Below are 20,942 nucleotides of genomic sequence, written 5' to 3' on the forward strand. Positions count from 1 at the left end.
ATCTATGGGGAAGTTGTCATTTATGTTAGGTGTGATACTTTTCTGTCAGATGGCTGCTTTGGCGTCATCCATGCTCTGTAGGTAAGTCCAATAAACTCATTGGCTTGCCAAATTGGATCTTGGTGGAATTGTTCCTTTTGCTTGTTTTTGGTGCTCTATCTGGATGAAGTAGACATTTTGTCTCCCCGAGTCAAGTTTTCACAATGTCGCACTAGCGGTTGTTTGTGAAGCTGAAACAGTCTAGTATGGGACATAGTCAGGCCCCCTGGCCATCATGTGTGTGTGTGTGTCACCAATCCCCCAAATTTGAGACACCACAGGGGGGATAGAGAACGGCAGCGTTCTCGTTATGTACTGGACTCTCACGTTCGTGGGTTACCTCCACCGGCGACTCCACCCTCGCAGCCTTCTTCGTTAGAGGGCCTACTAACGCCCCAACTTTGCACACTAGGAAATAGGGGCTCAGTGAGTCCAAGGTCCCGTGTGAGGTGTTGACCCGTGTGATACCTGTTCACATGTAGTCACCAGACAAGAACCAGAGTCAGCTGTTCAGCAAAGGAGGAAGCACAGCAGGGACCTCATGGGACAGGCTCTCCTCCCTCAGTCCCAGACAGGCCAGGGGGTTTAGCCAGAAGGACAGCAGACAGGTCAGAAAACACTGGGACATGGGAGGGGGGTGTCTCTGAATTCTTTCTGTTTCTCACCTGCTCCATCACAGAGTTTGTGACGGAGAGAGTGCTTTGGAGGCTTGGAGGAAGGGCGGGGCTACCTTTTCTGAACAGACAGCACGGGTCTGTCCATTGGTGGTCACCTGGATTATTCCAGGTCAGGTGAGAACTTGTTTTGTTTCGGCTTTTTGAGACAGTGTTTCTCTGTGTGGACCAGGCTGCTCGGAAACTCACTCTGTAGACCAGGCTGGCCTCTAAGGGAGACCCACCTGCCTCTGCCTCCCTGGTTAAAGGAGTGTGCAACCCGGCAGGTTAGAACTTCTGCTATTTAATACATTCTTCATCATTAGGAGAATGAAATGGATTTATTAAACGGTGGAGTCAAGTTACTTAAGCCCTCCTATATGGCCATGATTTATAAAGCCACAAATGGTTTAGAATATAGTCTGGATTTTACAGAAGATGTCCTCTCTCAGGAAAGCGTCTGAGGCCTGTGTGAGAAGCCAGGAGGCTTCCACGCCTGTCTCTACCAGCTCCCTTAGACAAGGTGTCACTGGCGCCAGGCAATGCCAGACACTGCTATACTGCCTTGCTTGCCCTGTCTTTCTTCTCTCCCATCCCCCTTGCCACCCCACCCCTTCCTTAACGTGAGAGAGAGGAAAGAAATTGAGTAAGCTCTCAGGTTAGTGAGTGGGAAACTCACAAGCCTTCTCCTGGACAATCCCTGAGGGCCACAGCTCAAGGCCACTAATAAGTATCAGTCTCTTTCCTGTCCCCAGTGTCATTGTCCAGAGCCTGCACAACCTCTGTCCCTGGGGTGCTTCCCGAGGCCCTGGATCTCTGGGACTAGTCCTCAGTCTGAATCCCAGATGATGTCCACTGCTATCTGAATGGTGTTTTTGCAGCCCGCAGCCACCCAGTCCCTGACAGTCTAGCCCCAACATTTTCTCTCTCCTTCTACGACTTTGCACCCCTGAACAGACTCCTGTTCATCTGCCTTTCAAACTCCTCTGCGTCCTCTGATGGTGGCCTCTCACAGAGGCCTGTTCTCACTACGCTTTAGCCACCAGCCCAGCCTGCTACATTCAGATTAGTCAAAGGGAAGTCCTACCATAGTTTGTCCTGGGGCTTTCTATGTAAACAAGGCTGGAGTCTCACAGAGCTCCCCCCGCCAAGCACCGGGGATAGAGGTGTGCCCCGCAGTGTCTGGTTCTTAAGGATACAAAGTATCACTGATTTCAGGCTGTGGACAGGGATACATTTCCCCGTCCTTTCCCTTTCCTCTATTTCTTTTTCCTTTCCCTCTCTTCTTTCTTTCTCTTTAAAAGTATTTTATATATTTATTTTTTTCAGACAGCTCTTTATGGACAGCTCTTGGCTGTCCTGGAACTCATTCCATAGACGAGGCTGGCCTCGAACTCAAGAGATCCGCCTGCCTCCGCCTCCCTGAGTGCTGGGATTAAAGGCGTGGGCCACTATTGTCCCGCTATGGCTACTATTTGTAATAGGAGGCCCATGTGCGTGAGTCTGTGCCCCTGAGTGCTGCTGTTTACCGAGGCTAGAGTCATAGCATCCTTCTGGAACTAAAATTAGACAGTTGTAAGGTCACTGACATGGGTGCTGGGAACCCTAACCTACTCAGGTCCTCCGCAAGCGCAGTAAACGTTCTTAACTGCTAACTCATCTCTTCGGCCCTTCTTTTACAGGAAGACACTTTTATTTGTATGTGTTTACGGCTGGCCGGACGGGAGAACAGCGTATGGAAGTTGTTTATCTCCTTTCACCATGTGGGTCCCTAACGCAAGGGGTCCGACTTGGCCGCAAGCACCTTCCCCCGTGGAGCCCTCTTGTCGGGCTCGTCTTTTAAGATAGCCTGGGGCAGGCTGGCCTCGAACTTCCCACACACCTGAGGATGGCCCTGATTTCCCTGCCTCGACCTCCTAAGGACCGGCGTTGCGTGCGTAGGCCGCCACTTCCCGCTCTCCGCTCGCTGGCTGCTGAGGTCCAGCACTGGGCAGCGGCCCGCCGGCCCCCCGCAGCCGGGCTGCGTTCACCACCCGCCGTCCGCGGAGGGCGCATGCGCGGGTTCGGGGCCCTCTTCCCGGCGCCCCCGGAGCCGGCGCGTGGACACGAGCCTTCACGGGCTGGCGTGAGCGCGCGCGGGGAGGGGGGGGCGTGTGCAGGGGCGCGCGCGGCGCGCATGCGCAGCAGCGGGCGGCGGCGCGAGCCGAGCTGGGAGATGGCGGCAGCGGCGGTGGAGCGGAGAGTGTGAGCGCCGCCCGGGAGCCGCCGGCCCGGGCGCAGTGCGACCCCGACCCCGCCCGCCCGCCCGCCCGCCATGGGCAACGAGGCCAGCCTGGAGGGCGGCGCGGGCGAAGGGCCGCTGCCCCCCGGAGGCTCTGGGCAGGGTCCGGGCCCCGGAGCAGGGAAGCCTCCTTCAGCACTAGCTGGCGGCGGACAGCTCCCCGCGGCTGCCGCTGCGCGAGCGACCGGACCCCCGGCCCCTGGCCTCGGGCCCATCCCCGGCCCCGGCCCCGGCCCCGGCCCGAGCAGGTAAGAGCGGGCGTCTGGGCACCCGGGGGGGGGGGCAGGGAGCTACGGTCCGAGTCTGGGGCTGGGGCCTGGAACCCCACGATCTAGTGGACAGCCAGGTCCGGGTCTGCCTGCTCTCCGCGTCCTGCCGGGTTGGGCTGAGCTCGGTGGCCGAGGAGGGGGCGACCCTAGGTTTCCAGCTGCCCCGCCTTGACAGGACAGGATGGTGAGTACAGGGTTAGTCAAGGCCTGCAGACCGTGACTTCGTCACAACCCCCCAATTCTCTTCCCCATAGCACAGGGGCCCAACAGCTCAGGAGGGGCTTATGTAACCTTAGCCTGGTCCCTCTGCACAGGGGAGCCGTGGGATGGAAGACACCCTCCGTGTCCGCCCGTGTCTGCATATGTCCATTGTGTTGGGTCGAGGGAGAGCACAATGGGAGTGGCTGTCAGGGAAGATAAGTCACCGCCAGGAACAGGGAGAGATGGGGATAGTTGAATCATGAACTTGGGCTTTTGCTTTCCTTAAGCATTCGGTGGCTGTCACTGTCTCTGAGGAAAGGAAAACTGCCCACCGGATACTCTCAGGCCCGATGATACAGTCATGTGCTTTGATCAAGGGTTAGTGAACACTTTCAGGTGAAGCAAAAAACGCTATTGAATTACCTCCCACCAGATACGAACTCACGGCTTAATGGTTTAGAGCAACACCTCCAGCCTGTGGCAAGGCTGAAACCCACATAGAATGGTTTAGACAGTAAGTCTGGGCAGGATTTTGAGCCCAGCTTGTTGTAGGGGTTCACCAGCCCAGATTCTGCAAAAACAAGTTGTACTGGATGCAGAGGGTGCGGACGCTAATCTTCAGTCAGCCGCCTCAAGACTACCAAGAGATGACAGGGTAAAATGGAAGACGGTATTTTTACACCAGTTGGGCCTGGGGAGTAGCGTAACCCTTGCTGGGGGGAGGGGGGAGATGCTCCCATCTCCGTTTGAAGCTGCAAAATATATGTTGCTTTGCCTTCTCCGGAACACAAAAAAACTCCAAGGAAGAATAATTTCTGCTTCTCCAGATGCCCAACTATGCCTCCGTGTTTATTTGCTCAGACAGAAGTCATTTCTTAGGCAACTCACAGGGGTGAAGACATGTTAGTAGCCTGAAACCTGTCTCAGACAAGCCAGCCTGCGAACATCCCTTTTCGGGGCGGAATTTGCCCGTTTTACATTTGCTGTTACAGTAATGCAGTTGAGCAGTGCACAGCCCTTAGCCCTGCCTGCGAGCACTGTCCATCTTGCTGCATGTTGAGTTGCTGTTTGGGCTTTAGCTTGAGAAAGAGGCTCATCAGACTTCAGTTCTCTCCCTCCAAGGAAGAGCTACAGCTGAATGGAAAAACACCTCGTTGTTGAGAGCCCTGTATGGGGAATTTACCATTTTCCTCCCGGTTAACCAAACCGGCTACCCTGCTAGCTGTTTATCAGATGTTGCAGAGACAAGCATATGGTATTTTGGAAAGACATGGCAGCGTAGGGGGACAGAAAAGAGGCCGCTGGACATAGCCCACACGGGACGTCCATTTCTATTCTACCTGTACACCCTGCCACAAGGCAGACCCAACCACGGCCATGTGTGCAGAAACCGTGGGCCTTTGCTGGATCTAGCAGCCGCAGCCCATCTTGCCAGCTGTGGGCAGGGCTCACACACGGGCCTGTGTTCCTGAGGTCCTTCAGCCTTCAGCCTCAGGAGGTGAGCTGGTGGTTTGTCAGCTGGTGGTTTGTCCTCAAGACTGAGGACCCTTAGTGGGTACGAGTCATTCTTACCCCTGCTAGTCAGTTTCTCACAGCATCTCAGCTAAGCAGACAGCTGCTCTGTCTATCTGTCTGTCTCTCCTTCAGGGTTGGAATGGCTTCTGATTCCTCTCACCAGCATGTCTCAGGTACCTGATACCAAATTTAGCATGTTCTGTTCCGTGATACCGATGAACAGATTGGCCCATTGATGGAGAAGAAGCCCCATGACATGAGCCTCTAGGTGTTCAGCAAAGAGCATTGCACAGGGATATGTTTCTTTCCAACAAGATCTTGAATTTTGTGGCTGTCAGAAACCTCACGGTATAGGGGAAAGGGTCAAAAGAAGGTACAGTTACTTTTTTAATCTCATAGAACAAAAGTGAGATTCCTAGGGAGTTGAATCCTGGTTCTCTCCTATTGCCATGTCACCTCCTGTCACCTCAAGCTCAGTTAGTTTTTTTATCCTCCTGCTGTGCAGCTGCTTTGGGCTCTGTGAGGGGGTGGCTCCAGCGTTCCAGGCTGAAGAGCCTGACTTGAATTCAGTAAGTGTCGATGCTGCCACACCCATAGCGCTGTCTCTCAACCTGTGGGGATGATGGCGGAGCTTTGAGCACTGTGCCTCTCCACAAGGAAGAATTGTCTGTTTCTGGCCTCAGGTTCACCTCATACAGTTCTGTGAGCTCCGCTTTTCCCGAGCAGTGACAGACTGAAAGAAAGCTCATCTCTGTCTCAGATTCTGCTCTCTAAGCTAATCGACTTGGTAGGGGCTACATCCTGATAGAGGAAGGGGCATCACTCATTCATTCATTCACTCACTCCTTTATTTATAGAGGTGTATTAGTGTACAGCAAGGGCACGAGATGATGGAATTGTACCTGTACATGTACCTATGACATACCGCCAGATTAAGATCAGACCCTGTAAGTACCCGAGAAACTACTTGTGAAAGAAAATCTTTGAGCTGGGAGGTAGTACGGTAGCAGAGTGCCTACCCAGCTCCTGTGAGGCCCTGGGTTCAAGCCCCAGTACCACCACCACCACTGCCCTCCCCCAACTCCCTTTATTGGGTACTAGAGAAATGGTTCAACAGTTAAGAACACCTGGAGGTCCTGGGTTCAATCCTCAGCACCCGCATGTTGGGTCACAACCGTCCATAACTCCAGTTCCAGGGTATCTGACACTCTCTTCTGGTCCCCACGGACACCAAGCACGTGGGGCATATAGACACACAGGCAGGCAAAACACCCACACACACAAAGATAAAACTTAAAACAATGACACAAAGCAGGGATGGAGAGATGGTTTGTTTGCCAGGAAGCTGAGTTGGGAGCCCAGCGCTCAGAACCAGCTCGGAACCAGCTCGGAACCAGCTCGGCATCTCATGCAGACCTGCAGCCCAGCACCGAGCTGTGGGGCGAGACAGGGCGATCACTAAGACTTCCTGGCTTGCAGCCTCTCCGAGAACATGAGAGCCCCAGGTTCAGAAGGGTGAGTGGAGAGTGTTGAAGACGATACCCAGGACCGTCACTTAGCATCTCCCAGCATGAACACAGATGTGAACACCCCTCCCACAGCAGTGCACACCGACTCACGCACATTCACACACAAGGAAATAAGTAAATCCAAAAAACGCTGTTTTGCACAAAGGGGGTTGGGCGTGGCAGTGCGCACCTCTAGTCTTAGCACTCCGGGAGGCAGGCAGATCTCTGGGAGTTCGAGGCCAGCCTGATCTACAAAGAGAGTCCAGGACAGCCAAGGCTACGCAAAGAAACCCTGCCTCAAAAAAAAAAAAAAAAAAAAAAAATTACACCAAGGGTCCACATCAGTGGCAGGCAGCCTGTCCACATCAGCCGCAAGTTTGTAAAATTTTTGTCATGTGCAAATTGATCTTCAATAAGTTCGCTAAGGTATCTTAGCCTTCGAGAACAAGCACTGGATTTGGCTACGTGGAAGGTATGGAAGAAAAAAAAAAAGATACTTTCCTACCCACGAGCACAGCCTTGCTGGTCAGGTCCCTCTTTGAGGAGCCAAATCACGAATAATCTGGGAAACCGGGGCAGCTTACTGTCTGTGTGTGGAAGGTTGCCTTGAAAGGCACAGTTAATTTTCAGGAGGGGGCCACCCAAAGCATTCTGGAAAAATTATTGGAATTCAGTATGCAGAGGGAGGGAAGAGGAAAGCAGTCTAACTTGGCAGAGACGGTGAGCAAAGAGCGAGGCTAAATGCAAAGGACTGGGAGAGAGATGGGGTAAAGCCAGGTGAGACACCTGTCTCTAAATGTCCGTCAAAACCCCAAATTCCCCGTTAGTTCATGGCCACAGAGAAATCTCGAGCCAAACGCAGCCTGGCGCAGAGAACCTCGTTATTTGCTGGATAGGTGAGAGTACCCTAGGAACCAACTTCCTTTCTCAAAATGGATTTGCCAGGCACAGTGTCTGCATCAACCAGGTCTATTGTATTAGCTAATAGTCACAGACTAGCAAAATCTACTGTGAGATTGTAAAGCTAGGATGCAGTTGCCAGGTTTGGAAGCCTGTCATTTAGAAGCCTTGTTTGGCCCTAGTGGTCGAGTTTTTTTTTGGAAGTACAGGTATAGTGACCTTCCTTTAGGATAGTGACATTGTCAGTTTTACCTTAAGGGGGCAATCATTTTTGCATTTCTTGCTAGGGAAAAAGAGGCAGCTTTGGTGACCTCGTTCCCAGCACTGGTGGGCTGTTGAGATAATGTAGATGTTTTAGCTTTGTTTTATAGAGACACAGTGTTACTCTGTAGCCTGAGCTGGCCTGAAATTCATCACCTAACCCAGGTTGGCCTTGGACTCGGCTGCTCCGCCTGTCTCAGCTTTCCAAGTGGCAGGGATAAGGGCAGGGACTACAGGTGTGAGCCGCCGTGCCTGGCTCTGAATTTAGATTTTTTTTTTCTAGTGGAGAATTAGGAGAAGACAGGCTATTTAAAACGAACAAACAAACAAGCTTACTGTGGAAATTTCAGCACACATAACACAGGGAATAGTCTAAAAAGTCCCATATTCCAGTTACTTAGCCCCAGCCATTATCAGCTCAGCCAGTGGTTTCATTTATCTCCCCACCTTCCTACTGAAACAAATTCCAGCCATTCCAGCATTCCATCATCAGCTTTGCAGTGTACACTTCCAAGAAATGAGCTCTGTATAAATGTAACCATAATGCCATTACTGCATCTAAGTAGGTGTTTCTTTCTTCCCAGGGAAGGTTTGCTAGGAATCAAACCCAGGGCCTCAGGAATGCTAGGAGGTCCACTGTCTCCAAGCTGACTGTGCTGCCCAGTAACCTGTTGTTTAAAAAAAAAATAGACATATTTAATAACCTGTATTTGTGTGTCTCTGCGTGTGGATATGCACAGGGGTGCAAGTGACTGAGGAGTCCAGAAATACTGGGTGTCTCTTGAGCTGGGTGTAGGTAGCCTGAGCCACCCAGCATGGGTGCTGAGAACTGAGCCTGGTCCTCTGCAAGACCAGGATATATGTTAACTGCTGAACTGTCTCTCCAGCTCCCCAACAATCTGTTCTTGATCTCAGGGAATGTTTGGATGTAGTTCTGTCTTCTGATTGTCTCACAGATTTTGACAGTTGGTTGGTTCAAATTGTGGTATACATGGCAAATCGAGCCTCTTTAAACTGATAGACTCTCGCAACTTGTTCATTTTTGTAACTTGTGTGTTACAGATCTGAGTCACTTGTTCTGTGAGTCTTCACATTCTGGGTCATGTCAGTTGCATTCCTGTGGTGTCATTTAAAATGTGTCTTAGCCAGTGTTTTCCTGAAAACTGGGCATTATATTTAGAATCTGTTCCGATCCACATTTCATCGCCGTTATTATTAGTTATTTGTAGCGTTGGAGTTCAAACCAGGGGCTTCATACTCGCTAGACCCTCCATCCCACTGCATTGCACCTCACAAACCCACACTCCATTCATTTTGCTGTTTTTTTTTTTTTTTTTTTTGAGACCAGCACTTGCTATGCAGTTCAAGTTGATCTTGAACTTATTTTGTGCAGCCCGGTGTGTGTGTGTGGGGGGGGGGGGTGTCGCTCAAACTCTTAATCCTCCTGCCTCTGCCTCGGCAGTGCAAAGATGACAGGCTTGTGCCATCCTCCTTGGCTGAAGTTCTACCTTTAGAAGAAGGGCTTTGTTGAAGGATTCAGATAGGGAGAGAGGAGGAAGTCGCTAAGAATAGAGCAAGGCTTTGGACTAATTTGGGAGCCAAAGAACAATGTAGTGGGTCATTTCTTTTTTCTTTCTCTGAATTTCTCCTTCTGAATTGGTTTGGTTTTGAGTTTAAGAAGCCAGAACTTCCAGTGTCATGCCCTTTGACCCAGCTCATGTGAACCCTCTGTAGATTTGAAGTAGGAGGCTGCATGGAGAGAGGTCCAAGGGCTTTAGTAAATTCTTCTGGTTTCACTAGTCTTGTCCCTGGAGCCCATGGGCCTATCTTGTTAAGCTGGGGCTGGTAGCTCTGTTGTATTAGTTCTGACTATGGTTTTTGAACGGCTGCTTCATCACAGACTGACTGTTAGGCGTTTCAGTTCTCTCTTGACATGCGAGGCCATGCAAACCCTGCAGGCCCCATCTGGCCTGGCCCTTCCTGCGCTTCCTGCCCGGGAACTGTTTTTAAACAGCGAACTGGTGGCTGAGGCCTGCCTGTTTGCAGCCAGGGCTGAGTGCCAGGCTAGGACACGAGTGAGGCTCGGTGAACAGTCTAGCTGTGAGGACTCCTGCCTCTGCCCTCCCATTGCCAGAAGCATGTCATGCTGCTATAAGCGCTGCGTTCATGGGCTTGCCCAAGCTCCTTTCCTACAGGACCATGTGCCATCACCATTTATGAGCACAGTGGGGGATGCTGGTGATGGTTGGGACCCTGGGCGATGGCTCTCTGTGGTAGGGTGGCCGGCATTCTGGCTTTCTGCCCTCAGTGGTTCCCTCCTTACATGCTGGACCTCTAGTAAACGGGCTGGTCATTCTGGTTTTTGTTGTTGTTGATGTTGTTTTGTTTTGTAGTTCCGGGAATTAAACCCACACCTTGTGCATGCTAGGTGTGCCAGTGTAGACGAGTGCTACTCTGCCGCTATCCCCAATCCAGACCCATGGCATTATTCTTGCCTGCTTAACTTACACTTAGGGTCTGGGCATCTGAGTCTTGATGCGCATGCCCCTTCACTCATCTGCATTGAGCTCTGGCCCCATCGGGGGTGTTATGTGATGACGATTCCTTCCCAATCTAGAAGAGTCTTTATCTGCTATCCTCCCCCCCCTTCTTTCAAACGAGAAAATTACTTGGATACACGCTGGAACCTTTTAGGTCCTTTTCAGGATCAAGTCCAGAAGTGCCTAGAGAAGCCTGGCCACCCCTGAAACAGGTAGGTCTGCTACCGGAGTCAAAGGTCAGGGATCCGAGAGGAAGTACAAGTGGTTCCTAAGACCTGGTCTCACATACAGAGGGGATCAAAGAGCTCCACCAGCGTGTCTAGGAGCTCATAAGAAGACACCCCACTCTCTCCTACCTGGGACTATCCCTGCTCTTCAAATGAGCCAGGGCTGCCCAGTGATACTGGCTTAGGGAGGAAAACGATGCTCACAAGGAGCCGAATAACCACTCAATCCATGTGGGTGATCGGGAGAGAGGGACAATAGTCACAATAGTATATTGCTGTGTGGGGGCAGGTAGCAAGGGACTACCTGCACGTGTGTGTGTGTGTGAGAGAGAGAGAGAGAGAGAAGAGAGAGAGAATAAAGAGCATTTTGTGGTGCATATTTAGAGTAGAGGAAAATCTTAGGTGCTAGACCTACTTGCCATTTTGAGGCAGAATCTCTTTACATTTTTTTATTATTTCATTTTATGTATATGGTGTGTGCTTGCATGTAAATCTATGTGACATGTGCTTGTCTGGTGTCCACCAAGGCCAGGAGAGGATGTTGGGTCTCCCAGAACTGGAGTTACAGATGGTTGCGAGCTGACATATGGTTTTTGGGGATTAAACCCTAGTCCTCTGGAAGAGAACAGTGCTTTTAACCACCGAACAATCACTCTAGCCCTCCACACTCTTATTTTATCTTTTTGGGACGGGGTCTTTATGTAGCACTGGGAGTCTTGGGACTTTCTGTGTAGAACAGGCTGGCCTCGAACTCGGAGATCTGCCTGTCTCTGCCTCCTGAGTGCTAGGATTAAAGATGTGCCCCACTACACCTAGCTCTCTACACCCTTTTAAAATGTTTTATTTTTCATTATGTGTATGCATGAGTCTGTATGAGGGTTTGTGAATGTCAGTGCCTGTGGAGACAGGAGGTACCAGATACGCCTGGAGCTGTAGTTAGAGTTGTAAGCCGCCCAACATGGGTGCCGAAATTCAAACTCTGCTCCCCTGGAAAAGCAGGAAGTGCTCTTAACCACTGAGCTGTCTCCCCTGCCCCAGGCAGGGCCTCCTGTTCGTGACTGTCTGTGCCAGGCTAGGTCCCATCTCGTTGCAGGACCATTGCAATTACAGACACCTGCCACCATATCTGGCTTTTTTCATTGATTGGTTCTTGGCATTCAAGCAGAGGTCATGCTAGTGTGACAAGCACTTTACTCACTGAGTTTAAATTTTTTTGGAGGGTGGGGTAGAGAGAGGTCTCATGTGACCCAAGCTGGCCTTGAATTTGTGATCATCCTCTTTGCTTTCTCCTCCCACGTGCTGGCGTCATAAGCATGTGCCATTATACGAGGCTTTTAAACTAACGGTATTTATTACGTACCACATGCTACTTTAAAATACGTAGAAATCAATTAATGTATTTATTCCCTCACATACTTATTTTCTTGTGGTGAAAAATGGTTGAACTCTACTGAGTGCTTTCTCAAGAATATAATGTTATTAACTATAGTGACAGTGATATACAGTAGATCTCTGGAATTTATTCTTCCTGTTTAACTTAGAGTTGGAAACCCTTGACCAACACCTCTGTGCTCCTCTTCTGTACTTTTTGTATATGGGAACCCTTGAGGTGTTTTTTTTTTTTTTCTTCAGTAAAATAGAAGCGTTTTACTAACTTAAAATTTATTAAATTATTTGATGCTGGTAGTCGAACCCAGGGCCTCATATGCAGATAGTCTACTGCTGAGCTAAATCCTTAGTCCAGAAGCAGATTTTTTTTTTCTCTGTTTGAGACATAGCCCAGGGTGGCTTCAACACCCCGAGTAGTTGAGGATAGCCTTAGAGTTGTGGTATTCCTCCTCTACTTCGCAAGTGCTAGTATTACAGCCTTGGGCCACCAGGCCTAGCCTATGCAGTGCTGGGAATTGAACCCAGGGCTTCACACACACTAGGCTGGCTCTCTACTTCTGGGATACATACCCAGCTCAAGGTCATTTCATTTGTCAGTGTCTCGCTGTGTAGCCCAGACTGGTTGTTAAGTCACCTTGCCTCAGCCCGCTCAGTAGTGGGATCATAAGCACCAGGCCTGGTATAGAGGGGTTTGTTTATTTATTTTTTTATTTTTGTTTCATTTTGTTTTTTTGAGACAAGGCTTCTATTGTAGTCCTGGTTGTCCTGAAACTCACCCTGTAGACCAGGCTGGCCTCAAACTTGCAGAGATCGGCTTGCCTCTGCCTTCCAAAGTTCTGGGACTAAAGGCGTGTGCCATCGTGCCTGGCTGAGGGCGTAAAGGAAACCATTTGTTGATCCTATCCTTGGGTGAGCCGTGAGAACAAAGGAAGAGGGATAGAGTGAGCAGCCTCCATCCTCAATGGACTTGTGGTCTGGGGAGAGACAGAGGACATGTCCAGATCTTTACCCTCCCTTTCCTCTTCCTTCTTGTTCTTCTGTTTTTCTTTGTCTCACAGAGGTAAGATAATCAAAGGCACAATTTGAAGGGATTGTATTATTCCATCTCCTAAAATAGTAGAGCATATATTTGTATAGTGTTTTACAGCTTACAAAACACATTCAAAACATTAGCTTATTCTGTTGGGAGCTCCAAAGAACCAAGATGAGCGATTCAGAACAGCTAGCAAGCAGACGTTAGCAAACCAAAATGCCTTACACTGAGCACAGCTGGAGAGCCGTGCCATTTCCCTGCCTCCTGCTCAGAGAGGATGGAAAATTTAGCAAGAGGATGGGGAGGGCTTTACGGAGGCAAAAGGATCAGGAAGTAGGACATTTGGATAAAGGACAGTGTAGGATGAGGAATAGTGGGCATCCTGAATAAGGAGCAGAAATCCAGGTTTTGATCATTTGATGTTGCCCCAGACTGCACACTGAGCATACAGGCCGAGTAGATCTTTGGGATGTTCTTGCTTTCTTTTTGAGCTTCTAAGGATCATGGTAGGTAAACATTCCACCACTGACCAACACTCAGGACCCCAAGTTTTCAGTTTCATCCTCTCTAAAATGAAGGGTTTAACTAGATAATCTCCAAAGCCCATTCACCTTTGACGTTTGATTTCTATGAGAGTAATAAAAAGGAAGGATGATGCCTTCCATCATTCTTCAGTCCCACTGAGAATAAAAGTCAAGGTCATAACGGGCCATGGTGGCCCACACCTGTAACCCCAGCATTCGGGAGGGTTCCAGGGCATGTGTTCAATAGTGTATTAGCATGAGATGCAGAATGAGACCCTGTCTCAGACCAAACCACAAGATTATAAATAAAAAGCACAGCGTGCGTCCTCTAGGGGGATTGGAAGTAGCCATAAACAGGGATGGCTCACTGACTGTGTCACAGAGATTTCCCAGAATGGACAAGGTAAGTCAAGCCTGGAGCCAGGCAAAGGCTTGCTGGCACCTTTCCCCCAGGTGGCTACTTGGAAAGTCACTGGCCTCCTGCGCTGGGTTAGGCAGCCGGCAACAACGCTGCAAATGAAACCCAGGCCAGCGGAGGAGCCTGCTGCAGGCTTGCCAGGCCCTGCTGCTTGTCCCCTCGTCTCCTGAGCACTGTCCCACCCATTGCAGGTGCTCTGGCAATGGTCACTGTGCCCGTGATTGCCAGGGGGAGCTGGAGTTTGGCAGAACTGCGAGGGGGGAAGGTGGCACAAGGAAAAGGTTAGCCCAAACGAGGCTAGGTTTGCCTACCCCACTTAGGCAGTTAGACAGTTGGCTTGACACCTTCATTTTAGAGGGAAGAGCTGCCCCAGGACTCTAGGGTCAGGCCAGACCTTCTCAGTGTCACGGTCTAGTATTCGAGGGTTTGGCTTGAGCAGATAATGTGTGTACTCAGTCTCTGTTTTAGTTCCCACATCTAACCCAGCCCCTAATGGGTGCTAGAATGGCTGCTGTCAGCTCCCAGGCAGAGCTCTGCTTTGATATGAACGCTGAAGTGGTCAGCAGCCTTTGGGCTTTCTCAGCACTCCACTGCTGGAAACTCTTGTTTCTGGCTGTTTGAACTGGATTTCCTCATACTTCTTGTTGGCCGCTCCTCTGCTCAGAGGTTTTGCAGGTGGCCACTCTGAACCTCCCATCTGCCATGTTCTCACAGCTCCTCAGTCTGCTCTTCTCTGGCCTTGACATCTCCAGCTCCTTTGGCTGTAGTGGGGACAGTGGCCTATCTAGGCTGCCCTGCCCAAGGCTCTTAGTACTCAGAGGACAGACAGGGAGACTCAGAAGACAGGGTCCCGGCTTAGCATGTCACATGGATTCTGGGTGACATTCTCTGAGGGATGAGAGCCTTCACTCATGTAGCCGAAGAACATCTTCCTCTGCCTTTCTGAGATCTTTATGGAAGCCTGTCCCCTTGCCTGTCCATCCTCATGAGGCCATCTCTGTGCTCCATCACAGATACTGGCAACCCAGGTGTGCGTCTGTGGGAGCCTGTGTGGGTCATGCCATGCCTTCCCTGTATATACATGGAAGTTCCTTGTAACCTTGTAACCTAGTGAGGTTTTTGGATCCTGACCCTGTTCCACTGGAGAGGGAGGGTGATAACTCAGGCAGTATGCTTGTTCCAGGAGTCATGTTCTGAGGACATCTCCCTTCCCCGTGGCCTCAGGAGCCCACCCTCCTAACCCCTCCATCTGACCTTGAATGGCTAGCTAGCCAAGGCCTTGCTAGCTAATGTTTGGAGAGCTACCAGCTGGGGAAAGAGGGAGAGAGTCAAAGTCAGATTAGAGCCCTTTACCCAGCCAGCAGCCCCTGTGTACTGCAGAGGAATCGCTGTGCAGGCCTGTTCTTTCCTTCGATGCAGCAGCCTTTGGCTCTGTAGGGCCTGTGCTCCCAGGAGCAGCAGGTGCTCTACAGACAAAAATTGTAAATATACACAGAGGGAAAAGACATGGTCTGGTAAGGGGTTGGGAAGATGGCTCAGTTGGAAAAGGGCTCCCTGCCAAGCATGAGGACCGAAATCTGATCCTCGGAACCCCTCCTGATCCTCCCTCTGCCCCAGTGCTGGGCTTGCAGGTGCTTTCATGCACACAGTGCATCTCCTTTCTTAAACTAAAGCACCACTTCTTGAAGGTCTTGTGACATTCTTATTATGTGTTGATTTTATTCTAACATGTGTATTATGAATATAGAGTGTAGAATATGCATATAAAGTAATAATGTAGCTTTTTTTTACTAGCAGTAATAGTGAATGTAATTTAAGATCCCTGTGGTGTACTTTGTCTTTAGGTTATATCTTTCCAGAGATATATACTTTCATGTTTTAGAGTTATTAGAAATTATTCTTCCCTATGTGGTTATGCCATTAATAAGATATAAAATTAAGCTCCTTTATTCCATTTGGATTGTTTCAATAGGATTGTTTTTTGATCAGTTATCTGTTTTCACCATATTATTGTACAATAAATCAGCCAAAATTCAGTGGCTTCAAATAACAGCTCTTTAAAAAAAATTCTCACTGATGTATCTGCTGGATAGAGTTCCCTGATCCAGGCCGGGCTCCAGGCTGCATTGGGTCTGGCTCTGCTTGTGTGTGCCTCATCTTCCCTGGACAGCAGACTAGCGGCTAGTTCTTGCAGTGAAGATGACAGGCACACAGCAGGTAGTTCTAACTGCACAAGAACATTCCAAGCCTCTGACTTACGGTGGTGGTCTGAATGAGAATGGCCCCCGTAGGCTCATATATTGGAATGCTTAGTCACCAGGGAGTGGTGCTATTTGAAAGGATTAGAAGGATTAGGAGGTGTGGCCTTATTGGATGAAGTGTGCCACTAGGGGTGGGTTTTGAGGTTTCAGAAGCCCATGCCTAGCCCAGGATATAGCTCTTAGCTACTGCTGCATCTCCAGGTGTCCCACCATGTCCCCCACCATGGTGATAACGCCCTAAACCTCTGGACCTGTAAGCCAGCCCCAATCAAATGCTTTATTTTATAAGAGTTGGTTGGTCATGGCTTCTCTTCACAGCAGTAGAACGGTGACTGATCCTCATGTGTCACTAACTTTCCTTTAGGCTACAGGATCGGTGGTTAAGGCTCGTGTGGAATTGGGGTCATCAGGTGCTTGTCTTTCCCCTGCTGCCAGTGGTTAAACCTAGGAAATGCTCTGGAAGCCACGCCCCAGCCAGGGTGTGTTTTGGAGGCATCCAAGTGAGGTGACAGGCACACTGTGCAGCCAGATCCGGGCTCTAAAATCAGAGCAGCACTTCACCTGCAGGTTTACCGAAATGCCACCTGAATCTCGACAGAGAGATAAAGGCGAGGAGAAGAGTGAGGCTGTGCTGGTGTTCCAGGAGAGCGAGTCCAGTACATTGGATTGCACAAACATTAGTCTTATCAAATGAATTGTTGGAAATGAAAGCACTCGGCAGGAGGCCTGACATGACACGACTATTAATTGAAGCCAGGTTTCCTGTACAGGACTGAGGATGGAAAGATGAACAAGATAGACTCGCACCCCTGATTTCCTATTCTAGAGCTTGAATTAAACTGGGTTAAGGGTATGTTCCCTAGCTGGGGCTCTTATGCAACAGGTGATGCCTAGCGAGCTCAGCGGGCCCTCAGACCAGGCTTCCCATGCCACACACAGCTGCGAAGGCAGCACTTAGGGCTCAGACCAAACGTTAGCTGAAGAAGGCCGTCCTGTCCCAAAGGCTCTCAGAATACACATCTAGTCAGAGCCGAAGCCCAGAGCCACCAGAGCCGCAGAGGACAGAACCCCACTGCGGGGAGCGCTCTAACTCTTCAGTTCTTCCTCGTGAAACTCCAAGAAACCTGACTAAGGGTTTTGGCCTTCGGCCTGAGTGAGAGTGGGGTTAGCTGGGTTCTCCTTGGCAGACCTGGGGCTTGGAAAGAAGCTGTGCCCTGCTGGTAGCAACCTGGGTACAGGCGCTGCCAGGCCAGTGAACTGGAAGAACACTTTCCCAACGGCCAGACATCCATCCTCGCTCCCCTTCTGCGCTAAAAGCACTTCTGCAAATGATGGTGCTTAGTGCTGATTGCCTGGCATCCGAGATGTACCACCCACAGAGCAGACTCAGAGGGCGTTTCCTATGGGTTCCTATTAGGGCACTTTGGGGAGTTGTGGTGCAGGCTGAACCAATGGGGGAGAGGGAGGGAGGATCAGACAGACCCTGGCAGCTGGCTCTCAATGTTCCCAGCAGACCAGGCCTACCGCACCGCTCACCCACCCCAGTTTCTTTATTGGGGTGCATGTTGGATACCACCAGTCCCTGCTCGATCTGCCACTTTTCATCTACCTGGCCATTTTGCTGCATTCTTTGCTTGCCTGAGCTGTAGGAATACACAGACTGGAGGGCAGAAGCATAAGCCTCCCCAGCATTCCAGGGACAGACATCAGAGAGACACATTCCTAAACGGTAAAAACCAAAAGCCTCTAAACTCCTGAGCACTGAGTAAGGAAAGCAAAAACGCTCTTAGAGGATGTTCGGACCACCCGGGTGGCACCTTCTCTTCCGGCGAGAAGACCCTGGTACAGCGGCACTCCGCCTGCTTGCCGGCCCTGCCACAGCACCTGTTACATTGACGAGCAAAAAGGAAGTTGGAAGCTTCCCTTTGGATAAACATCCTGCATTTCCTGCAGCCCTGTGAAAAGCACCTCTGGAACTGTCAGGCCCATGAAATGGAAGGGCACTGACCCCAAGATCGACAAGGGCTAAATCTGCCCGTGAGCTTTGACAGGGGACACGGGCCTCAGCCACGCTCCCTCAGCCTTCTTTTCTGTAGTCTGTTGGAACCTCAGGAAAGCACAAAAACCCAGGTAGACATGCACTGCTTTGCTTATGTGTGTGTCTCTGTGTGTGTGCAGTTGGGTAGGTCCGACCTGGGGTCTCACAGGTGCACGTGGAGGCCGGAAGTCAACTGTGGCTGTTGTTTCTCAGGCGCTGTCCACAGTGTTTGGGCCGGGTCTGTCATCGGGGCCTCCTGATCAGACTGGCAAGCCACTGAGCCACAGGCATCCTTTGTCCCTCGCTCTCTGTACAGCAAGCACTTTACAGATTACCTGTCTCCCCAGGCCCCACACACACTGTGCTTCCACAAATAGTCGTGCTGCGAGGCAGGAACCAAGGATGTATTTATACGCTTGTGCGTCTCTGGCCGACAGAGGGTCAGGTTCACTGTGAGGTGAGAAGACTCTGAGTCCAGAGTGGAAGTAGGCATATTCAGACACTCCCCGGCAAGCCAGAGGTGGGTGGGGAGGAAGGGCCTCCACACCGAAAGACCAAGCCAGTGTGGGGTGAAGAAGCTGTCAGTCTAGAAGGGACAGAGTGCCCATCGCACCTGACATTCCTCCTGCCCATGCGTGCTGACCAGAGAGAAGCCATCTTCCTGGTAGTCTTGGCTTATAAGACTCCGGGGCAGAAGAAAAGAGGCAGGCCCTCCTGGGTGGATTTTTGGGACATGGTGTTGCTGCGGGGCGGCTACTTGGGGCAGCCCACTTAATGCCGGCCAGGCTCCAGAGGCCTCAGGGCCTGCTTGGGAATGAGGATGGAATTTATGCCGTCTTTTCTTTCTTCACCTGTCATGGAGACAGTATGCCTCTGCTCCTCAGGCAAACGTCAGCATGCTCCGAACATTCACAGAGTGCTTGGGAGTGAAGTAAGCCGTGACCGATGAGGTGTTCCGGTGGTGTGTGGGAGGGGTTGGGGTGAACACGCGGTACACGTGACCCCTGACCTTACGCATGCGCCCCTCTAATAGTCTCAGGGAGCCTTGAATAATCTTACTTCTCTGTGCGACTAGTCAGCACCCATTTCCCAGTCCCTGATGGGTGTCAGAGTCTACACAGGTTCTATGGAAACAACGGCCAGCCTCGTCAGAGCCCACAGACTAGGTGAGCACAAAGGGCTCAACTAGAGACACTTAACCAAGAAAATGGGAGAGCAAGTCTTCTCCAGAGCCTCTTTGTGAACGTTACGGTGCCGGTGTCCCGCCAGCTTCCGGCAGGATTTCTTTTGTAGCTTGGCAGGCCTGAGCTTCAGGTGATGGCTGTCCCTTCCCTAACATCGGAGCATGCACGCACGCACACACAGGCTCACACACACACTCATACACACATGCATTTGTGACCCTGCTACTTCCCAGGACCCCGGGGGTCGTCTACTAGTGGATAAGCGAAGAGTTTCCTGTTCCGGCCGCCCGCAGTGCGGGCTCAGATCCCTCCGCCTCGCTCACCTTCTGCTGCTGCTTTGGGTTTGTGTGCCTCCTTGCCTACCTCCAGTCTCCCCTGGCGCCGCTCGCTCCACCTGCAGGAATTCCCAGCATGAACGCCCGCAGCTGTGTCCTCCTTCCTCTCACGAGGCCCCTGCCAGAGCAGGCACGTAAAAAGTGCCGCGTGCTCATGGCTCCCTGAGTGCTGTAGCTTAGGTTCTCCCCCTGGCTGTGCCCAGGCGTGGACCACGCAGGCTACCCTCACTTGTCACCCTCTCACACTTTTGTGGAAATAGCTCTCTGCCTCAGTACTGCGCTACACAGGGTCTCCTTTCTCGGGGAAACGAGTCTGTGGCGCAGCACAGCTGACTGGTTGTTTATGAGACTGGGTCTCATGTAACACGGACTGGCTTTCCAACACTGGGATTACAGGAGCTTACCACTGTGCCAGGGAGGGCTTTCTGAGGCTAGGAACATGGTTGCTTTTATTTGAAGTCCATACACTATCTCTACAAAGCCTTTTGTGTGGCACAGAGCCCTCTCCTAGTCCTGGGCTCCCCAGGGTCAGTGTGAGTAGCTGTGTAGGGTGTGGTTGATGGATCAAAGAATGATTCTAGTGGGAATTAACACGGGCGACAAGATGGAGGGAGCAGAGCGGTGTCTTTCAGAACCTAGGGGTAGTTTGCAGTTAGGGACTGGGAACCAGGAAGTGCCCTGCACTCGGGAGGCAGAGACAGGAGAATCACTTTGAGTCTGAGGCCAGCCTGATCTACATACAACTGACTATGTAGGGCTTATCTTAGACTGCTTTTCTTTTCTTTGTTGAAACAGAGTGCCATGTAGCCCAGGCTAGCCTTGAATTTGCAGCAAAGCTGAAGACAAACTGACTGACTCCACCTCCCAAGGGCTGGCATTATAGGCACGAGCCACCACACCTAGCTTGAGTCTCACCGTGTAGATCAGGCTGGTCCTGAACTCACAGAGATCCTCCTTGCCTCTGCTCCCCGAGTGCCGGGATTTGTGCACGACCCCTCTCTGCCCGGAGTTGCTTTTGCCAGACCCTTCCCCATCACCAGGGTCCACTTTCCTTTCTGTGGCCCCACATCCCATGAGCAGGCTCATGAGCAGAAAGGTGGGCGGCCAGCAGAGAAGCAGCTCCTGCCAGGTGCCTCCCCTTGGCCACCTCGCTCAGGCACTCAGATTCGAGGAGGGCCCAGGCTCATGGAAACCTGCTCAGTCCTCTTCTTCCTGGCCACTGGGCAGCATCTGAGTTATAGTGTAAGTATAGCCAGTGCAGCCCAGTTTTCAAAGAGCTCAGGGCTCAGTGGGAGGGAATGATTTTAACCACACAGAATGAAAATGCTGATGAAAGGACGGGACCAGAAATCACGAGAACCAGTGC

The 20,942-nt window shown here is 51.0% G+C and overlaps 1 protein-coding gene across 1 annotated transcript in view; it reads left to right on the top strand.

The window, feature by feature from the left end:
• Positions 1–2,873: 2,873 nt before the first annotated feature.
• Bsn (bassoon presynaptic cytomatrix protein) overlaps positions 2,874–20,942 on the top strand; it is a 91,652-nt gene continuing 73,583 nt past the window's right edge. Inside the window, exon 1 of the mRNA XM_060385278.1 lies at positions 2,874–3,221. Within this exon, the coding sequence (XP_060241261.1) occupies positions 3,007–3,221 (215 nt within the window). The 5' untranslated portion in view covers positions 2,874–3,006. The remainder of the gene's footprint in view (positions 3,222–20,942) is intronic.

Source organism: Meriones unguiculatus, chromosome 6, assembly GCF_030254825.1.
Source record: "Meriones unguiculatus strain TT.TT164.6M chromosome 6, Bangor_MerUng_6.1, whole genome shotgun sequence".
NCBI classification, from domain to species: Eukaryota; Metazoa; Chordata; class Mammalia; order Rodentia; family Muridae; genus Meriones; species Meriones unguiculatus.